The sequence below is a fragment of the Eleutherodactylus coqui genome, chromosome 5 (assembly GCF_035609145.1).
Source record: "Eleutherodactylus coqui strain aEleCoq1 chromosome 5, aEleCoq1.hap1, whole genome shotgun sequence".
In the NCBI taxonomy this organism is placed as follows: Eukaryota; Metazoa; Chordata; class Amphibia; order Anura; family Eleutherodactylidae; genus Eleutherodactylus; species Eleutherodactylus coqui.
In genome coordinates this window covers 135,395,282-135,418,936 of record NC_089841.1, presented here as the reverse complement: position 1 = coordinate 135,418,936, position 23,655 = coordinate 135,395,282, and the positions used below count along the sequence as shown (strand labels likewise).

At 41.9% G+C, this 23,655-nt stretch overlaps 2 protein-coding genes across 2 annotated transcripts in view; one reads left to right on the top strand and one right to left on the bottom strand.

Annotated features, from left to right (window-relative positions):
- The window catches only part of SUDS3 (SDS3 homolog, SIN3A corepressor complex component), a 46,132-nt gene extending 31,312 nt beyond the window's left edge, over positions 1–14,820 (top strand). Inside the window, exons 9-12 of the mRNA XM_066603199.1 lie at positions 3,810–3,831; positions 4,735–4,840; positions 10,357–10,441; positions 13,094–14,820. Coding sequence (XP_066459296.1) covers positions 3,810–3,831; positions 4,735–4,840; positions 10,357–10,441; positions 13,094–13,192 — 312 coding nt within the window. The 3' untranslated portion in view covers positions 13,193–14,820. The remainder of the gene's footprint in view (positions 1–3,809; positions 3,832–4,734; positions 4,841–10,356; positions 10,442–13,093) is intronic.
- Positions 1–23,655, bottom strand: part of LOC136627809 (uncharacterized) — an 884,798-nt gene that overhangs the window by 452,365 nt on the left and 408,778 nt on the right. The gene's annotated exons all lie outside the window — the stretch shown is intronic.

Sequence of the window (23,655 nt, the reverse complement as noted above, 5' to 3'; positions counted from 1 at the left end):
GCTATCCACCAAAGTGAAGAGTTTAGAAGCCTGTTCTTTGTCCAGAGGGGGACTCGGAGAGTGCTCACCCTCTGAGCATCTATTGTCTCGAGAGGAAGGTTCCGGACGCATCTCTAGAAGGGCTGGACAGGATGATGCATGGAATCTAGATGATTACCTTGAGCGAAAAGGCCTAGTTATCTTCCATGGGATGAAACCTGCGTGAAGTCTGTCGGATATGTTTTCAAAAGGCTGACTGGTAGTGCAGTCAAGCCTGCTTAGAATCGCAGTAGATGCCCTAGTAAGGTCCACGATTGTCTTTGACTGGGAGTGTTTCCTTTCCATTTTGGCGATTAGTGGCGGCTGGGTCGGTTCTACTGCCACCTGCTACGACGGTATATAGTTGGGGCAAAATAGCTCGACCTGCCCGCATGTAAATTTTGTGTTGCGATGAGAGCTTGCATAGTATGTGGCTCTGGCAGACCCCTGTGTAGAATCTTTCACACTGGAGTCAGACATAGTGTTAAAAAAAACGCGGACAGTATATTATGAAAAAGTGTTCTATAGGTGTACTTCAAGGTTGTACTGCAGGATGGGAAAAAAAGCAGGGGAAGATGGCTGCCAGGCAGAGCTTACTCAATCTTGAGCTAGTCTGGGGAGCAGTGAACCGACGGATCATTGCAGGATGACTGGAACTCTGTATGAGGAGTGAATCCTTGCAGATTCCAAGCACATGGGAATGGCACCACAAGTCCCAGCAAGCCTGTATAAGAGCTTGAGGCCGGGAAACGTGGAAGAAAAGGATATAAGGGCAGCCTTTATTGAGGAGAAAATCGGAGGCCAATGGGAGCAGGGCCATAGCCCTGGGCCGCATTATTGGAACGAGAAGAATATTTATCTTGCTGCAGAATGGGGGAGATACTTGCCCTTTTGCTGAGAAAGAAGGGGGCTCCCTTGGTCCAGCAGTGTTTACCTTTGTGCTCTCCTTTTAAGGAGGAAGAAAGTGCTCTGGTAAAAGGAGAACACTATGGGTAGTGGGTCACATTAAAGTTAGCGCTTTAACATGCCTGCTTTTGCTTCTGAGGTTAGGGTACGCAGCAGAGCGGTAAGCTCCGGTTCTTTTCACCCTCCTCTGAGGGAAAACTGGGAGAGCCCTGCCTCTCTGTATGCCCTGAATCCAAGAGGTTGTTGAAGACCAGCAACACAGTTGTCTGCCTCCTATGGACACTAAGCTAAAACTGGTTAGCTTGGTGCCTGCAGGGGGGGGGGGGGGGTATAGCTAGTAGGAGGATCTAACACTTTTTTTCTTCTTAGTGTAGCTATAACTGAAAAGTCTAAACAGTTAACATAGTGTAAGTTTGAGGAGTGCAGTTTCTAAATGGGTATTTCATATATAATTATACAGTTCAGAGCTACATTTAGATGCTTCAAAATTCAAAACAATTGCCCCTATACTTAAAGGGAATCTGTTAGCTCGAACATGCTGTCCAAACTGCAGGCATCGTATTACAGAGCAGGAAATGCTGAGCACATTCATATACAGTTTATGGGGAAAGATTCACACAGGAGAGCGTGATATCGAGCCGAGAAACCCAACCCAATATTACATGTGTTTTACCTGCAGATGTGAGACATTTTTTAATGCAAAAGTGCCTCATGTAACTTCAGTAAAATAGCAATCCTCTGGTGCTTTTTTTTAATACTCATTGACTTTAATGGGAAACATCATATCGCATGGCATTCGGGGTGTTTGACTGCCCCATTAAAAACAATGGGTGATGCGTTCCAAGGGCTGTGAATAATAACTCATAGCATGGCTGTGAGGGTAAAAAAATTGCTCATGTGTATGACTCTATTCAAAAGAATGCAGTTCATATTTGAGTAGCTGTCAATCGCTGATAGCTCCGCCCATTGGACTGTTCAGCTCACAATGATCATAGATATAAATGAATAAAATACAAGTTATACTGAATCTTTCCCCATAAAACTATATACAATCTGCTCAGCTCCTCCTGCTATATAACATGATGCCTGCAGTAAGGAGAGCACAGGTAAAGAATTGACAAATTTATCACAGATATAAAGTACAATGTGTTGTGAACAAAACAGTCTCAGAATCATTTGGAATAAGTAAAAGCACCCCAAAGTTCTTTTAGCTGGTAATGACACATCAGATTTGAGAAATGGGGCTTGGTGAGGAAGGCAACAACCGGCCACAGAGGGAGGAAGTTGATCATAGAATTGTTTTCAAGCAGACAGTATTCTTGAAAACCGATAAACGAAATTAGGCCTCGTCCAGAGACTGGTCGGATTCCGCATATGGGAGCCTGCAGCGGAATCGGACCCTGGCCGGGGACTGTGCTTTCCTGTCCGGGTCTTCACAGCGGATGTGAAGTAGTCGGTTACTCGGAAAAAGCGGTGCTTGAGTGCAAAAACTCCCTAAACGAGTACGTTCGCTTATGTCTAGTGCCAATGTGAACCATGACCGCAGGATTCTCACCAGCTCCCCCCAGTAATCTGTCAACCTGATCCACGATGTCCTAAACTTGAGCGCCAGGAAGACCACACACCTTCCTGGTCTCCCTAATAATCGAGTCTCCCACTACCTGGACCTGTCCTGTGCTCTAATTCCCCTTCTTACTGGAGCAGACATTCCCTGGCAGTCAGAGGAGGGCTTGTCGTGCTGCAGCAGTGCTGATCCTGTAACATTCCCATCATCTGCCAACTTTGCAAAGTTGTTGGTGCGTGTCAGTTTAGGACTAGTCTCCCTGCTTTTCTTCCCTCTACCCCTCCTTCTAACTGTCACCCAGCTAGCTGCCTGCTCCCCCTGCTCTCCCCATACTACAATCTACCACAAGTAAGTAGCAAACTCCTTTCTATGATGCGACTGGATCTCAGTGTTGCATGCTGTGCATTTAGATTCAGTATCTGGGCTTCCAAATGTAGAACACGCTCACCTCTCGTACATCAGTATGCATCCCTCGAGCTGCTGTTCAAGGACCTCATACATGGTACAAGATGTACACTGGACAGCATTGTCATTCATGGGGCACTCTCTAAATGGGGTCCATACAGATAGATTAAATAAAAAGTAATCTATGCAAAACTTCAGATGACGCAGTAATTAAATAAAGGTTGATTCTTCCAAAGTCGCTAATCTCAAGTCACACACTCGACATCCCGCAGCGGAGTCGCCACCGGGGAGCAGGAGCCGGCAGACGGATCTCCGCGGTGAGCCTATCTGACAGATAGGCTCACTGCGGAGAATCTTGGCAATTCGCAACATGCTGCAATTTGCCGCCCGCGAGCGGAGAATCGCTGTGGTTCTCCACTCGTGGACAGGGGGGCTGCGCTTTCCATAGCAAAGCTATGGGAAGCGTGCACTGTGTTCCCCGCGGCCGGATTATCTCTTCGGGGAACATAATGCAAAAGCGCCCATGGACAAGCAGCCTAAGACAGTACACATAAAATAGACTTTGATATGGGATTGTTTTTTTGTTTAAATACATGCTTTTTTTTTTTCTTTTGGCACAACTATTGTACATAAAGAGAAAAAAATATTGGTGATTCTTCAGGTCTCTGAATCCCCCCCCCGCCCCCCCAAAAAAACACTGTTTTAGTATTTTTCATGTAATGTAGAAAAAAAAAAAGTACCTTTTTTTTTTTAATTTAAAGCTTCATTTCCTGTGCTATATAAACTAGACTTCATACCATACTTTATCCTGAGATGTTGGCTGTTAGATGAAATTTGTAAAAATGAAAAGGATGCAAAATATTTTTTTTTTATTGTTTGATATGTAATTTTTTTTCTTTTTATACCTTTTTAACAGTTAAAATCGCCTAAAAGACCTGGTAAGTTTAATCCTTGTTTAACAAAGTTAAGTGAAAAAAAGGTGTTACATTTGATATGTGGTTGAAAGTGGAAAATTACTGCTTTTCTCTGCATTGCTATTTTGGTATAAATTGGAAAAATATAAAGCTTTTTTTTCCTGGAATTGAAATTTTACTTTTAGATTGAAAATTGGAGCCCGCTCTAAAGAATTTATTTACTTGATTGTTGATCACAGTAGAGCATACCTTTATATGGATGCAAAGCATGTCTGGGCTTTCCTACATTTAGACAGTGATCTATCTGTCCAAATGATGAACTGATGAAAAAGGGCATTACAGCTGAACGAGGAACATTTTGTTTGTAAAGTGTTTTTAGGAGCTTGTGTGTGTGTGCGTGTGCGTGCGCGCGTGTGTGCGTGTGAGTTGTTATGAGGACCTGTCATAATTAAAAAATTTCCAAGGGCCCTTTTACACTGAACGATAAATTGTTCAGATTCTCAGTGATTCGTGGGAATCTGAACAATTGTTCTGTGTAAACGCTAACAGCGGCTGAACGACGAATTATAACTTGTTCAGTTTCTGCAGGCATAAAGATCAGACTATGATCTGCCTCTGTAGATGGACACTTGTTCATTTATGAACGACTGCCTGTTTACTGTGAATGGAGGTGGGTGGCCGGAGCAATCTCTGGCCCGCTCCACCTCCATTCATTGAGTGATCCTTGCTCCTACGTGAAAGCACAGGAGTGATTACCGACAGTCGTCCCATGTAAAAGGACCCGAAGTTGCATCTTTGTCTCAACACATATTGTACAGGTGTTCAGTCAATTGGACATATCTAGTTTATTAGTAAATTAGAGTAATTGTTTTGCTCAGAAGTCTGAGTTTCCATTGTGCCTTGAAATCTGTATGTTTTTCTTTGCAGTATCGCCATCAACTCCGGAACATCTTCCAGCCACACAAACTGAATCTCCTGCCCAACGCTTTGAAGCTCGGATAGAGGATGGAAAGCTCTATTACGATAAAAGATGGTAATTTAGTATGAATAGCCTGTCTCCTCTTAGTTCGTATTTATTTTTACTGTATTTGAATCGTAGCTTCACCTTTTTGTATTATAGAATTCATTTTCCATTGTTATCCCCTTGATATCAGAATTACACACCATATCAAGTCCAGCCATAGAGTAGAATAGCAGGAAGGACATCAAATTTCCTCCCACTGCCACATAACATGAGTGATCCAACCAATCACAGACTGCTATATCAACCGTAGTGACGTAACTTAAGCAGACCATTACTGGCCTGACGGTTCCCATAAGGACTGAGATGTGTTGGACTGTTACCTATACAGCTGGTACTGTACAATTAGATATTCCAACATATACTTTTGTAGATGGTTTTTAGACTCCAGAATGCAAACAAAGTAGATATCTTAAGGCCCATTCACACAGGACGAATGTCAGGCAAATGATGTCCGACACTCATCCCTGTGTTTCCGCACGAGAGCTAGCAGAGCTGACTCGCACACGGAGCGGCCAGCAATGGGGTGGGGCAGTGCAGGAGATTTCTCTCCCCTTGCTCCCCCGCCCCTCTCCATTGAGATAACACAGCGGCCGTTCGCTACTGAACGGACGCTGTTTAAACTGCACGATTAGCTTATTGCTGATCTTTCATGCCGCCTAAACGATCACTGCTGAAGCTCATCACTCAGTTTAAACAGCGGTGCTTAGGTAGCGAACAGCCGCTGTGTTATCTCAAAGGAGGGGGGCGGGGGAATGAGAGGAGAGAAATCTCCTGCACTGCCCCGCCCCCTGCTGGCCGCTTCGTGAACCAGCCAGCTCTGCTAGCTCTCGTGCAGGAGCGCAGAGACACAGGGACGAGTGTCGTGCATCGTTTGCCGAACATTCTTCCCGTGTAAAAGGACCTTTAAACGTTAAACAGAAATATCAAGAAATGGAGATTGATATTGTATAGTCACTAATTCTCTACATAAATATTGAGGCAGATTATAATCGTATCGTTAAAGAGCATCAGTCGTTAGAGGTTTGCTTAATTCGGTTTAGAACCTAAGGTTATTTTAATTGCTTGTATCATGTAAGCAATAATTTGCAGGCATTTGTGTTTGTTTTTACTATGGGCTGAAAACGCTTCATGTGCTTTTATTCTTTCCATGTTCGTCAACCAGTCTGGTAATGCTGTGAAAGCTGCATGACATGTTCTAAAAGCTCATTAACTTTATGGAAAGGAAGCTTGTCTCTTGTCCAATCTGGAAAGCGATCATGTAGGGGTAGTCACAGCTTTTTGCATTGACTTTTACCATGCTAATTTTTCGGGCTGCGACCTTCTCATGTGGCCACTAGGTGTTGCTGTTTATACAGGAATCGGTTTATCTGTTTTTCGAAAACTATCAATACAACTCATGCTGGGCATCTCTGGTAGAGCCATGTGCTAGTTTGCTATACCTAATGTAAATGTTATTTCTTCTAGCACTTATTTAATCATACTATAAACACTTGTGATGGCAATGTATAATGATTATCTATGGGACAGTATAGCAATGTGCTGAAATATTCTGCTTCTTTAGTTTCAGGAAACTAAGAATGATCAGCAGCCAGTCTTGTTAGAAAAGCAGTGTCACGCTATTCCTTTGTCTGCGGGTAAACAGCTGAGATTTCTCCCGTAGACTTAAAATGTCACAATAATTGTCTTGATTGTTTAAGACATGGTAAAATTAAGACTTTCTGGTCACTTTGCTCTAAAGCATTAGTTTGTCTTATTTTTTATGTTCTTGAATGCTTGGGGTCAGTATTTTCAATTTACAGATACAGATGTAGCAAAGGTTGACTTGACATTTAACGTGTTATGATCATTTTCAAGGGTTACATCACATTTAAACAGACGCTAACTTCCTGATGATACATTGCCTTTAAAGTGGTTGTGCCAAGATATAAAGATATCCACTATCCACAGCCTGATTGGTGCAGATCTGACTGCCGGGGCCCCCACCGATACCAAGATTCCAGCTCCAGTGCGGCTGGAGATAGCCGTATTCAGGTCCTTAGCTATCTCTGGAGGTGCCATTGAAGTGCATGCAGTGTAGCTGCACATGGCGCAACTTCTCCTGCCTATACTTCGGGATGTCAACATCTCCATCCCATCCCCCTTAGGCTGCATTCACACGAATGTATATCGGCTCAGTTTTCACGCCGAGCCGATATGTCGTCCTCACCTGTGGGGGGGGGGGGAGGATGGAAGAGCCAGGAGCAGGAACTGAGCTCCCGCCCCCTCTCTGCCTCCTCTCCGCCCCTCTGCACTATTTGCAATGGGGAGAGGCGGGGGCGGGGCTAATTCTCAAAACTTAGCCCCGCCTCCTTTCGTTGCAAATAGTGCAGAGGGGTGGAGAGGAGGCAGAGAGGGGGCGGGAGCTCAGTTCCTGCTCCTGGCTCTTCCATTCTCCCCCCACCCCCTGCAGATGAGGACGACGTATATCGGCTCGGTGTGAAAACCGAGCCTATATACGTTCGTGGGAATGCAGCCTTAGTATGTTAAAAAAAAACAACAAAAACTGAAATCGATTTTCACATATTTGGTATCGCCATCTTCGTAAGGACCTACGTAAAAAGTTAGCACATTTAACTCACACTGTGCACATCATGAAAAAATATATTAAAAAAGATAGCAATAATAGCTAATTTTGCATATATCTCCTCACAAAGATCTGGATACAAAACGATCAAAAAGTCATATGAATAACCAAATAGTAGCGTTAAGAAGGACAACTTGTCCTGCAGAAAGAAAACCAATCCCTCACACGGCAACATGGAAAGGGAAAAAAGAGGTGGGAAGACCTAGAAAAATATGAGCAAACTATATAAATTTAGTATCAATGTAATTCTACTGACCCACAGAATTAATTTAACATACCGCACGCCGTAAAAACAAAATTTAAACCATGCTGGAATTGCATATTTTAGTTTATCTTACCTGTAGAAAAAAAAACTGAATAAAAGTGATTGAAAAGTAGTTTCCAAAAATGGGATGAATGAAAACTAGAGCTCACCCTGCAAAAAAGTGTTTAGTGTGCAAAAAATAGCAAAGCGCAAACAAACTGCATAAACTTGGTATCGACAGAAATATGCTGACCCTGAGAATGCTATTACGTTATTCTGCATGGTGAATGCTGCAAAAATGGAATCCAAAAAACAATGGCAGAGTTCATTTTTTTTTGTAAGTCATGCAATACATATGTACGCCAAAATGATGCCCTTCAAAAATAGGACTTGTCCTGCTAAACGGGCCTCATGCAGCTATGCCCACGGAGAAATGTAAATGTTAACGGGCTAAGAATGTGATAAGGAAAAAAAACTGGAAAATTGTTTCATCATTGGGGCCTCAAATAGGCCTGTCATTAAAGGGTTAAAGGGGTCTCCTCGCTGAGCTTCTGCAGTGCCCCGGGTCACCTCGCCGCACGCTGGCCAGCTTGTTATGAAGGCTGCATTTCTCACATTCTTCTTCTGGGCTTGTCAGTGAAGGTCACGTTGTTCACTGTCTAGGAAGGAATGCTAAACTATTTCACTAACAGCTCGCATGAGCAGTCTCTGAAGTAGATCAGCACTCCCCCTGCTGACCTGTGAACTGTGACGTTATGTACATTGGCTGGTGTGAAGGAGACTGCTGGCAATGTACGTAACCTTACAGGAAGCAAAGGAATCAGCCAGCTCGAGGTGAGGTGACCACCACCCCCTCGGGACTGCAGGAGACAGGAAACGATAAGGGAGGTGAAGATCTGGTGAGTAGACTGGCGGGGGAGGAATAGGTAAGTATAGAATTTTTTTTTATTTTATGACAGAACCCCTTTAACTGCAGTGCTGTAAATTGAGTGATCACAATGCAACAGTCATGTCAATGATGCTACATCTGTAGACGTAACCTACGTGTAGTTTGCTCGTACAGTACTGTTTGCCTTGTACTGGTCCTGAGTTACAGTTATTGTAGCTGAGCTATGCATTTAGGATGTAAGCTGTTACTAGAATCAACCAGAGCAACACTGTCATCTAACATAACCCCAACAACTTAGCCGAGCTCCCAGCATCCGTGTTGCATTGCCCCATGCTTAACTGCATTAAGAAGTGGCTGGTTTTTAAATACAAGGCCTACTTCCAGAATGCAATAGATAGTGTGCTCAGTACATGTACAGGACCAGCAGGGTTTACTGGGAGAGTCCTGCTCAGAAGCAAACTCTGTAAAATATGGGCCATTATAAATATATGCTGTAACTAAGGACTAGTAAGAGTCTCTATGACTATGTACAATGTTGTAATTAGACATTTCTCTACTGTACTAACGTGAAACGTTTTGAATAGAATTGGGTGAAATACCATTATTTTGGTCATAACCTTATGTTAAGAATTGCCAATGTGGTGGTAACGGCACTTCTTAATATGCCAACATCACAGGTTTCAGTGCCTTAGCCCTCTCTGCTGATGCACCCTCTTCTGGAGGGAAGTATAGAGGATTCAGAAGGTGCCACTGTAGGGTCACTCCCGCAAATTCCTATTTCCGTCTGTATCGTTGCATGGATGTGTTTTTATTTTCACATGGATCCAGTTGTAGTGACTGCAATGGATACAAAAATGTAGATACGGTAAACCATTATGAGACTAGACTGATTTCTCTTAAAATGCTGAAGGGATGCTAGGTTATCGCTTATAGAATCATAGTTGGGATCAGAACGAATACTCTGTTGTCGTGAAGTGTGTCTTTATCTTATTTCTTGGTGAAATGAGAACATTTCCTTATTCCTAGCCTACCAAAATACGTAACAGCTCAGACCAGCGACCAACAAATCCACAAGTGCAGCCTTGATCAGTGTATGGGAACCCTTTCTTACTCCCCACTGGATACTCTTCTTTCTTCTGTTTTTAACCAATTTCCATTTTAACCTGATATATAATAGTACTGTGACTCATACACATAGGAAAAATTACCATCTTACAACAAAGATGATGATAAAAAAAAGTAAAAAAATTGGTGGCCACCTAATTGCCACAGATAGTTGGCGAGACATCTGCCCACTAGCGGAGAACCTTTGTTCCGTCGGTGAAATATTTACAGGTTGTATGAAGTTGGTCTGTAGAGTTAGTTGGCGCTGTATAAAACTGTGGATTGGATTAGGTGTGTGAGCTGTCGTGTTTTTGTAATTTAATATGAGAAACATTCTAGAGATAACTCCTTAGATGTGACTTACCACCTTTATCTCATCTTGAACCTGCAAATTGTTTTGTTTTTAATATGTAGAAATTGCCGGCATCTTCATTATTAATACGTGCTTGTCAGGGATAATTTACTTAAGCTGTTTTTGCTTTATTTCTTGAAGAACATATAGCGTTATTCCTATTAGACTAAAGATGGGAAAACAATCTTCCTTGTGTATTTGTTCTTATAACACTGTGATGCTTAAGTAAATAAATTGTTGAAATACACAAAGGACAATGCAATTACTGAATCCAGCTTTTTTATCTGATGGTCTGTCTCTTAATTCATTATAGGTACCACAAGAGCCAAGCAATATACCTGGAATCCAAGGATAACACAAAAATCAGTTGTGTAATTAGTTCTGTGGGAACTAATGAGGTAAATTGAGACATTTTTCATACGTGGTGATGGTAGGATCTGCTCATTCCTACACTGTCATTTTTACACTGTTAATGTAAAGTATAAACCCCCAACTAATCCCATGCAATAGCAGGCAATTAAGGAAAACCCCTTGAAGAATCAGGCGGTCAAAAGGGCATTGGTAGGCTGTCCGGTAAGAAAAGCTCCAGCTTAAAATGCAGCTACGCATTCCCCCAAATAAGTAAGCCCCCACTGCCAATGTGGTCAGGATTAGTTTGCACATGTGCAAAAAAAGTTTTTACACCAGTTTTCTGGCATAAAAACATCACCAATTTTGTACAAGTCCTACTTACGCAGCAGTTTTTGTAAATTTTGTGACTTTTTTTGCACCCTCATCTTGCCTTTCCTGAAACTAGATGGAGTGTAATAAAAAGAAGTTATGGCCTTGGTGGCTTGCCTAAAATTACTATAATTTACAACAGAAACTGGCGTGAATTATAGCGAAGAGCCTCACCTGATCAAAGCTGGCATAGAGTTCAGTCTGGTGCTCGGAGTGGCCAGACATACCCTATTAATCAACTTGGCACAATTCAATCCTGAATCTGACTTTGCTCTGACCAGGGTATAGAATGCCGGTCTAATCCCCACCCAGTAAAGCCCTTCTACGTGTTGTTGGATAGAAGTGTCCCTAGTATAACTCTTACATTGATATTTAACGTACGGAGATTTTATTGTATGCATTGAATATTTCTCCTCACAAAGTTAAGGTCACCTTATTTTGTCTGAAATGCGTTTTACAAAGCACGATGGTTCCAATTATCAGATTGCATTGAATATTCATTTGTAATCTCACAAGTTAAATGTGTTCTTGCTGGATTGGCCTTGGAGTAACTCCTTTGTTCAATCACTGAAGTATGTAGCGATGCACATACAGTGTCTCATTTAAATACTGCTGTGTCAAAAGTACAAAAAAAACATCAACATTTTTTTGGACACCAAATAAAAGTGACAAAAGATGTAGGTTCAACTTTTTGTTATTGAGTCCAATCATTTTCAAAGTTGAAACAGTGTGTCTATAGAAGCTTGCTACCTCTCAGCTGTTGCTGTAACATGGGTTCAGTAGTTAACAGCCCAACTAACAAATCGTGATCAGTTGCATTAATCCATAAGTGCGCAGTTTTTTTGTTTTTTTTAAGATCAATTTCAAAGCAAATTTCGGTAAACTTTGATTACATAACAATGACCCATGGTATTGTATGTGGAACAGAACAATTGTGTATATCTACTGTTATTGTTTCAATGGCTTTTCTTTTAGCCTATATACTTTTTAGGACCTGTGTTGGTAGCATAGCACATAATCATTGGGGCATCCCACACAGGTAGTACTTGTATCGATGACATATCCTAAGTGTATGCAATGTTTAAAGGAGTTATCCAGGTATAGAAAAAAAAACAGGCTACTGTTTCTCATTCTCCAGGGAAGAGGGCCACACTTGTCCCAAAGCAGTGACTGGTACTTTAGCTTATCTCTATTTAAGTGAATAGGACTGGTATGCAATACCAGACGCCGCCTGTTGACAGGAGCGGTGCCATTTCTAGGGGGTGTGGCAAGGCTGTGCACAGAATGGCATGCAGGGGTCTGTAACTAGGCCTTCTGTGTCCTGAAGGTGTGCTTATCAGCAGGGACAGCTGTATGGGTGTGTCTGGAAGAGTTAAAATCTTCACACACCTTCAATTCCTTGCTGCAAACTGCGGCTGGAAAGCTGGAAGCCAGAGCTGTTGCTGAAAAGAACAGAGCTCAATGTCCGAGCAGTACTGCTGCCAGAAGCCAGAACCAGGCTAGGCTCTGAGCAAGAGAAGCTGAAAGTCTGACGTCTGTGGGCGGCCAGGCTGCAGTACGGCCTCGAGTCTGACTGGGAAGAACGCCTTCAGACTGACTCACTGTTGGTACGTGTAGTGGGGCTAGGCCACTGTTTTAGTAGTGAGGGAATAACTGTTTAGTTAGCGCCTTGATGGGCAAGCGCTTAGTATTTTTCATAGCACTAAGTGTATGTGCTACCACTGGCTGATCTTTTTGCACTGGATTTCCTTGCTACTGCTAAATATTGGAGAAAATTAAAGTAATTTGGACTTTTGCATGGACCCAGTGAGCTGCTGTGTCGTCACCCACCCCATTCCCCATGCAGACCTTGTTACAGGGAAAACTGACTTCCCCATCCCGCCTTATTCTGGAGAACCCTTTTAGGAGCAGACCACCCCTTTTAAACTAAAACACTCACTCCTTAGGTTTCGATATTTGGCACTGGGACTGCATACATCTTCTATACGATGCAACCTGTTTTGTCACTCTGAATTTGCACATGAGCGTACTCCTCTCTGCCTACGGCTATGCGGCTGTACAAACATTTGGTCGCACTCACAAGCTTTGTGCATGCAGTAAGTATATAGCATCTGCAGGTTTCCCCAGTGTATACTTTCATTGGGAAACCATGCCATTAGATGTAGTAGAATTGTGTAGAATCTGTAAAAGTGTAACGTCAAGATTAGATAAAACTCCCAACTGCACAAAAATACGGATTTCAGCCCAAACCCAAACTGTCTAATGTGATGTACTGACATTTTCAGAAAGAGAGAAACCTACAACACTAAATTTTGTTTCACTGTTTGCAGATTTGGGTGAGGAAAAGCAGCGACAGCACAAAGATGAGGATATACCTCGGACAGCTACAGCGAGGTTTGTTTGTTATCCGCAGGCGTTCAGCAGCCTGAAACCCAACAGACTCTTCAAGTGACGTTTCTCATTTAACAACCTAATATACAACTAATTGAACGTTGACAAGCTCAGATCGTGATTAGTGAACGTTTACTGGGATGACGTTTTCAAGACCTTTTTGGATTTCATGGATGACCAGTAGAGTGCAAGACTTCAAGAAAGTGTTTTTCAGGGCAGGCCTGTTCTTCAACGAAATTGAAGCAGAAGGTTCAGAGATACCATTTTTAAAGCCCATAATTTGAAGTTCAGAAACGACAATCCCCTTTCACTGAGACTTCCCCTATGAAGTACTTGTCCAAATTCTGTGTTGTAGAATGGATTTTTATGTTGTAATCCCTCTAAGAACAAATCGGAGGGAACATGACCCGACTTGCAAGATTTCAACCAGTCTAGATCCTTGCCTTTGGGTGGAGTTAGGTGAAATAACATTTGCCTTTTACCTGTCCTCCACCATTCTGGTTTCAAACTCTACAAATGTCCAGACAGGAGGTTTGTTTTTTATTTTATCTTTTTTTTTTCATTTGTCTTATTACGTTTTTTAGTAGTCCTTATTTTTATATAAAATAAAAACCAAGTGTTTTAATGTTAAAAATGTGCTGCAAGCTTTTCATAGGTCATGTGTTGCCTTCTTCCAAAAAATGTCTCAGGAGTTTAGTCTATAAAAAGGTGGTGCTGAATATTTTTTGATCTACTGCATTCGGGTACTCAACATCATTGACTCAGTTTTTAAAACTTTACAGTCATGAAATGTACTTGTTTTTAAAGGGGGAATTGCATGCAAAATACTCTAGCTCGGCTGGGGTCTGCTGCTTGGGACCCCAGCTGATCAGGTGATCGGGCGCTCACTGTCCGCGCTGAGATACCAGGGGTAGAGGCCGACGCATGTAACTGAAGGTGCAGCTCCTATAGATTTTAACTGCCTGATTGGCTGGGGTCTCGAGCAGCAGACCCCAGTTAACTATTGATGACCTATTCTAAGGGAACGCCAACAATAGTATTTTGCGTGGAAAATCCCTTTTTAAAGGTTGAGTTTAGTTATAACTAGTCAAACCCCTTATGTACGCATCACAAAACCAGGGCATAAAAAGTAATATGTATAATAGATTAGTTAACTGAATTTTAATGTACAAAACACTTAAAGGCTTGTTCACTTCAGCGTTAGGGGGTTCTGTTTCCTGATCTGTTCAGGGAGTAAGACAATTGCACCCTCTTAGCGAATGGCTCTATCTTATGACTGAACCGAATGGCACCACATTGACTATAATGGGGGTCCATTTGATTCCCGGGGAGCAGAATTTATAGGACGAATTAGCGCTGCTTGCAATGGAGGTTCTGAATAGGTGTGAACGAACCCTAAAATACATATATATATATTGATATAGGATAATTTTTTACACTGGCCAAACTATAATTGTGTTGTCCATGCACGGTTTTAAACACTTCAAGTGATTCTTCCATGAGGAATTATGTTTGTCAAAAATTAGTCCCATCCGTGTCGGACTGAAATTACTTAAGGTGGCCATACACTTTTAGGGTGCTTTCACACTCTGGTGTGTATTTTGTTTTTGTTTATTTTTCAATAAAAATAAAAAATGCTGCATTTTCTGTGGCAGTTTTTCATGCACTTTTAGTTTCAAGAATTTTATTGGCATTTTGCAACAGGAAACCTGTACAGCAGACCCATACCCCCTTGTAGGGGAGAACTTCTAATGTAGTCAAATAATAAACTATAAGAAAATTATAACCTTAAATTAACATTAACTACACGTCAAACACAAGGTCCGTGGGCCAAATCCGGACCGCCACCTTATTTTGTGGCCCATTGGCACATGCATTAAATCTTTAAAGAGATTATCCTGCCACTTCTTCGATCCCCTGTGTAGCGGCCATCACTTGTAATTGCAGGCACAGCTGTAATTGAAATCAATGGGACCCCAGCCTGCAACTACAAGCGCTGTACTCATTGATCTCAATGAGAGCTGTGCTTGCAATTATGAGCGCCAGCCACTACATGGGGGGCAGAGTATTGTTTTCCACTCTGACCCCGATGCTTCCCGGAGGGTGTTGTCTGAATAGCACCTTTAAAAGAAATTTACTTACCCCACCTGCAGCTCTGGGCCAGTGGCGCAGTGCAGAGTCTGTGACAAGGTGAGAGATCAGCGATCACAGACTTCACAGAGGCTGCCGGAATGGTGCTGTGAGCAAGGTGAGTGTAAAGCTACTCGGCCAGTGGCTAATATGGTGGTTTTTATTGGGCTCTGGCCAGGCAGCATCCCTGAGACTATTATGGGGGAAAACTTAGTGCTGTGGTCACTCTGGGGGACACTGTTACTGCTGGGGCCACTGTAGGGGTTACTACTGCTGTCACTATTTAGGCTCATTCACACGGGCGTAAGTGTATTTCGGTCATAAAAATCTGCTGTGTATTTATACGACCAAAAATCACTTGTGCCATGTTTTTCGGGCACTCCAGTGTATTATATGTGCAAATACACTGTATTTGCGCACTCAAAAGAACACTGATGGGTGCATTGAAATGTCACGCGAATCCACAAGTTTCCTATGTATTCACTGCATATTTGCGCCCGCCCATTCACTTCAATGGCCTATTGCGGTGCGTAATACCCTCAAATAGGTCATGCTGCATATTTTTTCATGTGATCGAGCCCATTGAAATCAATGGGTTCAAAAATTGTGTGCATAATACGCTGCATAAATACGCTCATATGAACGAGCCCTTATTATACCATTTCGATCGCCCCTTTAAAGGCAACCATTAGATTGTTGTGGCCCTTGGTGAAAATGAGTTTTACACCCCTGACATAAACCATTAACGGCTAGTTGGCTTCATGTAGAGATGGCAAAAGAAGCAGTCCATGGAAGTCATAGGGAATCAATTGCATCCCCAATGTCTGTAAGTTTCCTGTATTTTTTTCAAAGCGCATTACAGATGAGACCTTTTTGTTAGGTCTGCTACCAGTGTCTCCTGCCCTCTTGCGGTTCCAGGCAGACACGAGCATCACTCTACTCCTCCTGTGTGCATGGATTCTATATGTCTGTTTTCTTCCAGCACTGAAGGAGTTAATCAGTTCCCTTGCTCTCTGCCCAGCTGCAGGGTTAATGGGAATTTCTCTGCTATTTAGGTTGGGCTGATGCACTTTCTCCTTGCCTCAGTATTGATGTGTGTTAGTTTCTGACACCCAGTATTCCTAGGTCATCTGTCTCTGACTTCAGTCTGTTTTGTCCCTGCACTTCTGTTTATTCTGCCGTTGCTTCTTCCTTGTTTTTGTGTTTAGCTCGGTCTTTCAGCGTTGCCTTCCTATCTCTGACTTTTCTTTCTTACCTGTATCTTGAAGGTTACTGCTCTCTGACTTTGTATGTTATCCTGGTGTAGTCCTGTCTCAGTTACCCAGCATAGAGCTCCTGGCCGTTATCCTATCTTTATATGTGTGTCTGCTGCAAGTTCTGTACTTCTTTCCTGTGTCCTGTTAGAAATAGTCAAGACTGAGAAGATGACAGTGGGGCCCTTATCAGGACACTTACCCCGCTTATGGGCAGGGGTATCCCCATCTCCCTTACTAGCAAAAGACTAGAATATCCATCTGGCCACCAGGGGTCAGCTGCCAGCCACACCGGGAATAGCCTAAAGCCAAACTGGTTGGTTGGTTGGTCCAGTGGGTCCACGCTCGCTATCTGTAATATTTTTCTTAACCTTTTCTATAGACAGACAGATTTCCATTGGAAAGTGATATGAATTTTCGCTGCCATAGCTATGAATTGTATTAATTTGTGAGTCTTGATTCAGAATACACTTTTTGATTGGCCAGTAAGAAGCCTCAGAGGTGAAGCTGAAACTCTCTACAAATATTGCATTAGGTAACTGCAGTACCAGTTTCCAAAATATGTGAACAATGGGGCCCGTCCGCCAAATATACTAATCTCCCAGAGCATCACATCTCTGAATGTGGCTTAGTTGGAATGTAATATGACTGGGGCAAGACCTTTACTGCAGTCTCCACAAGAGAAACCGAATATCTACCCAGTGTGACCACTTTGCAGCAGTGCAACCAACCAGCTTGGGGCTAGAAAGAAATTAAAATCTGTCTCCCTGGAGGAGAATATTAAGAACAGCATATAAAATAGAAATAAATCGTCTCCTTTCAGGATCTGTTTGACAAATAAGCGCAAATTGGACGACTGTGCGACCATGAAAGAAATTGGTAGATCTGAAAGAAGTGAAAGATTGCTTCTGGAGGAAGACTGCAAGAACAACAAAAGTCTCTTTGGTGTGTTAGTCTGTTATGAGAGATGTTCGATGGTTGAGTTCCCACAACCGAAAAACTTCCGTCTGTAATCCCAGGGGGAACATGGGATTTGAGTTAAGGGATTAGTTTCAGGTTGTATTGAAAGGGAAGCGACCTCCAAACGCATAAGGAGCAGCAGAGTATAGGAATTTCATAGATGGCAAAGGTGGTAGGAACCTATAAACCAGATAAACTCAAAGAAAACGGAGAGACAAATGCTGATTCCAAATGAACCCACCTAGGTAGGAGGGAGTGTATCATTAATTAAAGCCACTTAAGATAGTGGGGCGGTCTTGTAATATTTGCTAAAATTAGGAGTAGAGCGACCTCCGAGACATTTGTGAATATGCATGGTGGTTCGTAGGAGCCTGGCTCGATTGCCTCCACAAATGAACCCAAACTCTTCTGAATGTAATCTAGACTGGTAGGAAATGGGAAGAAATCTAAATAAAGAAAACAAGGATGGGTCACCATTTAGATTGACTGAAGGCGACCCAACCATGACAGCCACTGAGAGTCCCAAGTTGAGAAATTAACAAGTCTCCTGAATCAGAGGCTCATAGTTAAATCAAGAGAGAGTCTCTAAAAAGGGTCAGATTAATGCTGACATGCATCATATTGAGTTCTTTGAATAAACTGGAAACTCAAAAGGATATAGGAGCATATAAAATTGTTTATCCCAGTTTTGTGCTGGCCCTTCCCCTTTTTAGGGAAAGTTGGTTGGGCTTGATGTGAATAGAGGGGGTCCCCATGGAATGACTGGTTTATCTGTAGGAAACTGGCATAAATTATAACAGAAATGTTTTAAAAATCACTATAATCAAGTAGCCTGTCTCTATCCAGGACTCTTGCAGTAGAAAAAATATAGAAACCTAGAAAATTTGTTTGGGTTTTTATAATTCTTCTAAGCGTTTCAGACATAATTTTATTAATATCACTATACCAGTTTGGGGCTATAGTCCAACCAAACTCTTTTAAGATCTATATTTATTTCTAATAATGTTTTAGAAACTTTTGAAAACCTGGAAAGTTTTTCAAAAGAAAATACATTAACAGTGGAATATTAAATCCCTTACACATTATTCGAAATTGGGTATTCTACCTAAAGGCTTGTGTTTGTCCAGGACAACTGCAGCAGTTTTCTGTAGTAATGAATTTAAAGAAAGATAGGATCCTTTTTTTACATAATCGGCCTATTGTGTTGGCAAATTTGCTGTTTGAGAGGAGGTAGGAGATGCTGCAAGAAATAAATAAGTGGAACAGCTATTTTCCAAATTAGATTTACTAAATATTCAGAATATAAAATATCAAGAACCGGTATGTTGAAAATAAGACCAAGTAGAAAAAGCAATTATAAAGAAAAAAAAACTAAAAAATTATCATGGACTCTTAATAAAAGAGGGACATCTCGAACAAACATCTTGCACTCCCAACTTCCACACCTACAGTATAATAAATCAACATCTAATAAATATGCACCATTGACCCAGCCCCTTTTTTTTTTTTTTCTAGAACAATTTAGACCAAAATTAAATCTTGCCAACGGAAGGACGACAAGTAAAGTCAGAAACCACATCGATATCGACAATCTCATAAGGAGGAATTAGAGGGAGCCTAAAGTTCCTATAATGTTGTGGGGGCAAGACGGGTGAAATTGAGAAAGCAAACCTTGAAAAGACCCCCACAGATAATGGTAGTAGAGGTACATCAGAATCGACAGGAAGATATCGTACATTAACAAGTGGAGACCTCCATGTCTCAATCAAATACCGTGTTTCCCCGAAAATAAGGCACCCCCTAAAAATAAGGCACCCCCCGAAATTTGCAAAAGTCCCAAATATAAGGCACCCCCCGATAGTAAGGCATAGTAAAGTGTGCAGGCAAGTCAAGAGGCCTGTCCCCTGCTGCCATCCCCGTTGTCTCCTACCTCCAGATGTATAGGTAGATCTGCAGACAGTCTACTGTTATCCTGTCCCTGCTGTGCTATACGAGTGTGCTGTTGTGAGCTCCCCTTGCTGGCTGGAAAAGTCCATACTGTATGTTCTGTTCCTGCTGTACACGTCTGCTGTGATGAGCTCCCCCTGGTGGCCGGAAGCTGCAATACCATCCCTGCTTACAAGTGGTACAGGAACTTCTGTCTGCACACAGGTACGTTACTTTACAGCCCTTATGTTTTTTTATGGCTCTGTGTGTGAGTCAGGCAACCTGTGTGTGATTCTTAAGGCTGGGTTCTCACAGAGCATATTTCCAGCGGAAATCTCGTGATTTGGCCACAGCGATAAACAGCGAGATTTCCGCCGGGAAAGCGCTGCTTCAAAACCCACGGCACTCAGCCCATGTTTTGAAGTGACCTGGCTGCATGCTTTTCCATTTCTGTGGCCGGGGAATCCGCACCACAACACCGGCTTCTCCCAGCTTTGCCGTGACAGATTTGCTGTCCCATGTGGACGAGATTTCTGAGAAATTTCGTCCACAAAGCTGGCCAATTGAGGGATTAGCGGCCACAGACGGATTTGCCGCAGCGAAATAAGACACCCCCTGAAAATAAGACGTAGCGCATATTTGGGAGCAAAAATTAATATAAGACACGTCTTATTTTCGGGGAAACAGGGTAGTAATGTGGGGGGGGGGGGAAGTGTAATAAGAGAAATAAGACACAAAGAAGAAATCCTAGAGATAGAGATGGACACGAGTCATAAAATGGGCAGTGTGACAATAATAAGATTTAGTATTTTTATGTTTCAAAATATATTTATTGGGTTTAATGAGAAGAGGTGGCAACACTCTGCCGCATAGACGCCACGCAGGGGGATAAAGTATAAAGTCAATCTTCAGCGGAGTACAGAGATTCCATGAATGATCTAACTGAAAAAATAAACAACCGATTCGAAGGTAAAAACTAAAGAGGAATTCAGTTGTATCCAGAGAATATTTAACATTTCTCCGTACATCATTTAACCCCTTAATGACATGGCCTATTTTGGCGTTGAGGACCAAGCGATTTTTGGTATTTTTCCATCTCCATTTTTCAAAAGCCATAACTTTTTTATTTTTCTGTCGATGCGGCCGTATAAGGGCTTGTTTTTTGCGTGGCGAGCTGTAGTTTTTATTGGTGCCACTTTTGGGTACATAGAGAATATCGTAAAACTTTTATTTTTTTTATGATAACGGAGAGAAAACGCATCAATTCTGACAGATTTCCTTTTTTTTTTTCAGCGTTAATCATGCAGCATACATGACACTAAATTTTTTCTGCGGGTCGGTACGGTAACAACAATACGAATTTTTTTTTTTTTTTTTTTAGGTTTTTACACTTTTTTGCAATAAAAAGGCTTTTTTTTTTGGAAATCTTTTTTTTTTCTCTATAGCTGCATTCAAAGTCCTGTAACTTTTTTATTTTTCTATGTACGGAGCTCTATAAGGGCTTATTTTTTGCGAGACGAGCTGTAGTTTTTATTGGTACCATTTTGGGGAATGTACGGCTTTTTTGATCACTTTTATTGCATTTTTTGTGAGGCAAAATGCTAAAAATTAGCATTTTGCCTCTGTTTTTTAGCGTTTTGTTTAAACGCTTTTTGTTGTACAAAATAAAAAGTGTGTTCAACTTTTTGTACGCGTCGTTACGGACGCGTCAATACCCAATATGTGGGGTTTTAATTTTTTTTTACCTTTTTTTCATGCTAATATTAGAAAAAGCATAAAAAAGGGGTTTTACATTTTTTTTTAACATTTTTCTTTTTTTTACATTTTCATTGTCTTTTTCTTACACTATTTGAGTCCCTCTGAGGGACTTGCAGCACTGTGCCTATGATCGCTGTCATAAGGCATGGCAGAGCTACTGCTCTGCAATGCCTTATCGTTTATACACCAATCATATGCATAGGCAATACAGGACACCAATGTCTGGCGTCCTGTTGCCATGGCGACAGGCCGGGCTCCGCGATAACATCACGAGAGCCGGCCGGAGACACAGAGGGAGTGCGCTCCCTCTGTGAACTCTTTCCCTGCCGCGATCTACTTAGATCACGGCAGGGAAGGGGTTAACAGCGGGGGGCGCATCTCCGATGCCCCCCCGCTGTTGCAGCAGGACGCCGGCTGTGACTGACAGCTGCCTCCCGCTGCGGTATAGCGCGAGGTCAGCCATGATCTCGCGCTATCCCGATGACGTACCGGTAAGTCATTTTGCGCGAAGTACCAGGCTCCCATGACGTAGCGGTACGTCATGGAGCGGGAAGGGGTTAAGGAAGGGGTAAGTCCCAGTGTCTCCATTATTCATGGTGTTTAAATCATATTAAACATAAAGGTCTAGGTCTGCTTAAATAAAATCATTGTATCATTAATCTCTAGTTATATTACTGGTTCATTAACCCTTTTATAATCTCACAAAATAATGTAGATTAGGATCTTGGCGTATAGCTGTGAGTTTTTCATTCAAGAGAATTGTATTCAGGCGAGATATAAAAGGTTCAAATGGGATTGTTGGTTTTTGCCACTACTGTGCTAGCAAAATATGTGCTGCCATGGTAATATATTGCAGCAGTTTAAAGGGAGTGTTGCATATACCCGCAGGTTTGTTTCCCAGCAGTAAGACATGGGGGTTGAGTCCAGGACTCTTCCCAGTCACAAAAGCTATGAGGTGAGAGACCCTCATCCAGAAAGCCTGTGCTATTGGGCATGTCCACCAAATGAGGTGATGTGAACCTATGTCATCACAGCCTTGAAAACATAAATTGGAGATCTCCGGACAGATAGCATTTAGTCTCTCGGGCACCAGATAGGCTCTGTGTAACACCTTCAAAGATGTTTCAGTCAAAGACACTTGCCAGCTATTTTTGCTTAAAGTCTCACAGCAGTGGTGCCAACGGTCTAATGACAGAGAGGTGTGCAAATCTGACTCCCATTAAAGCATAAAAGGAAGCTTGGAGTCTTGTAACGTTTGGTTCAGATTACCATAAAAGTGAGATAGGGTGCATAGGGCAAAATTTACATATGGCTTCCACCTGACTCATCTCTACCTTGGTTGATGGTGGTAGAATGGAGGACCAATAATAGAAAACCTGCATTCTTCCCCACCATTCCTGAGGTGGTGGCTTATATTGGCTATTAAAAGATGATAAAGAAATCAATTTACCATGGATGAAAAAATCGTAGAGAGAAGTCAGTCTGTTAGTTTGCCACCATATGAATTGAGCTGTATCTAAGCTGGGGGGAAAAGCTGGGTTCTAGAGTAGGGGGGTAAGTGAGGATGGGGTGAATTGAGGGTTCAGTTTGAACCTGACCTGTCTGCATAACAGAATAGAAAAAACAAATATGGTGCATTATTTCTAAAGTTTAAAGGGAGAAGAGTTTTTGTCCAGAGCAGGGAAGGCCAGTAGTGAGGGGAAAATTGGTTTTCTTCAATGGAGGTCTACAGCGGAGCCTGGGAACCAGCAAAAATGGGTGGGATTTGCGTCAGTAGGGGCTGCTTTATAATATTTAAGGATACATGGAACAGAGAGACCTCCAAACTTCTTATGTAAAAACAGTGCCCAGATAAAGGTTAATATATATTTTTTAAATACTTGGAGATCTAAGACATGGACAGGAATAGAAAGCGTTTAAACGGGTAAGATCTAGTATTTATAATTTGAGTTCTGTCTAACTATCATTAGAAAATATTTATCTCTAATAGATAAAGATTTGAGATTTGCCCCAAGCCAACCCCTGGATAAATTTGTGATTGTATATTGGGATATAGAAATACATTCAAAAATTATGTTTGAAAAAATCCATAAAAAATCCATTAGAAAAATGGGTGGAGGGCAATGTATTATGCCCGTACTGATCTAAAGCTACCATCCAAAAAATTCCCTAGTCAAGAAATTGGGGGAGATATTTTAACTTTACAAAATGTAAAGGAGGATGGGCGAAATCTTTTCTTGAAAACCTATAAAATAAATTTGCATAGGAAGGAAATTCAGGCACTTAGTGATGTCCAAATTACAATAGAGATCTTTTTCTGTCCAGTGGATAAGGGTGGAAGAGGGGTTATATTAGATAGAGTGCGGTATGAGTGGGAATGCCGCATACAGCTTGTGGGTGAATAGATATAAGAAATTGGAAAAGGATCCAACAGCTGAGTAAGAATTACAAGTATTCTGTGAACAGAGAATATA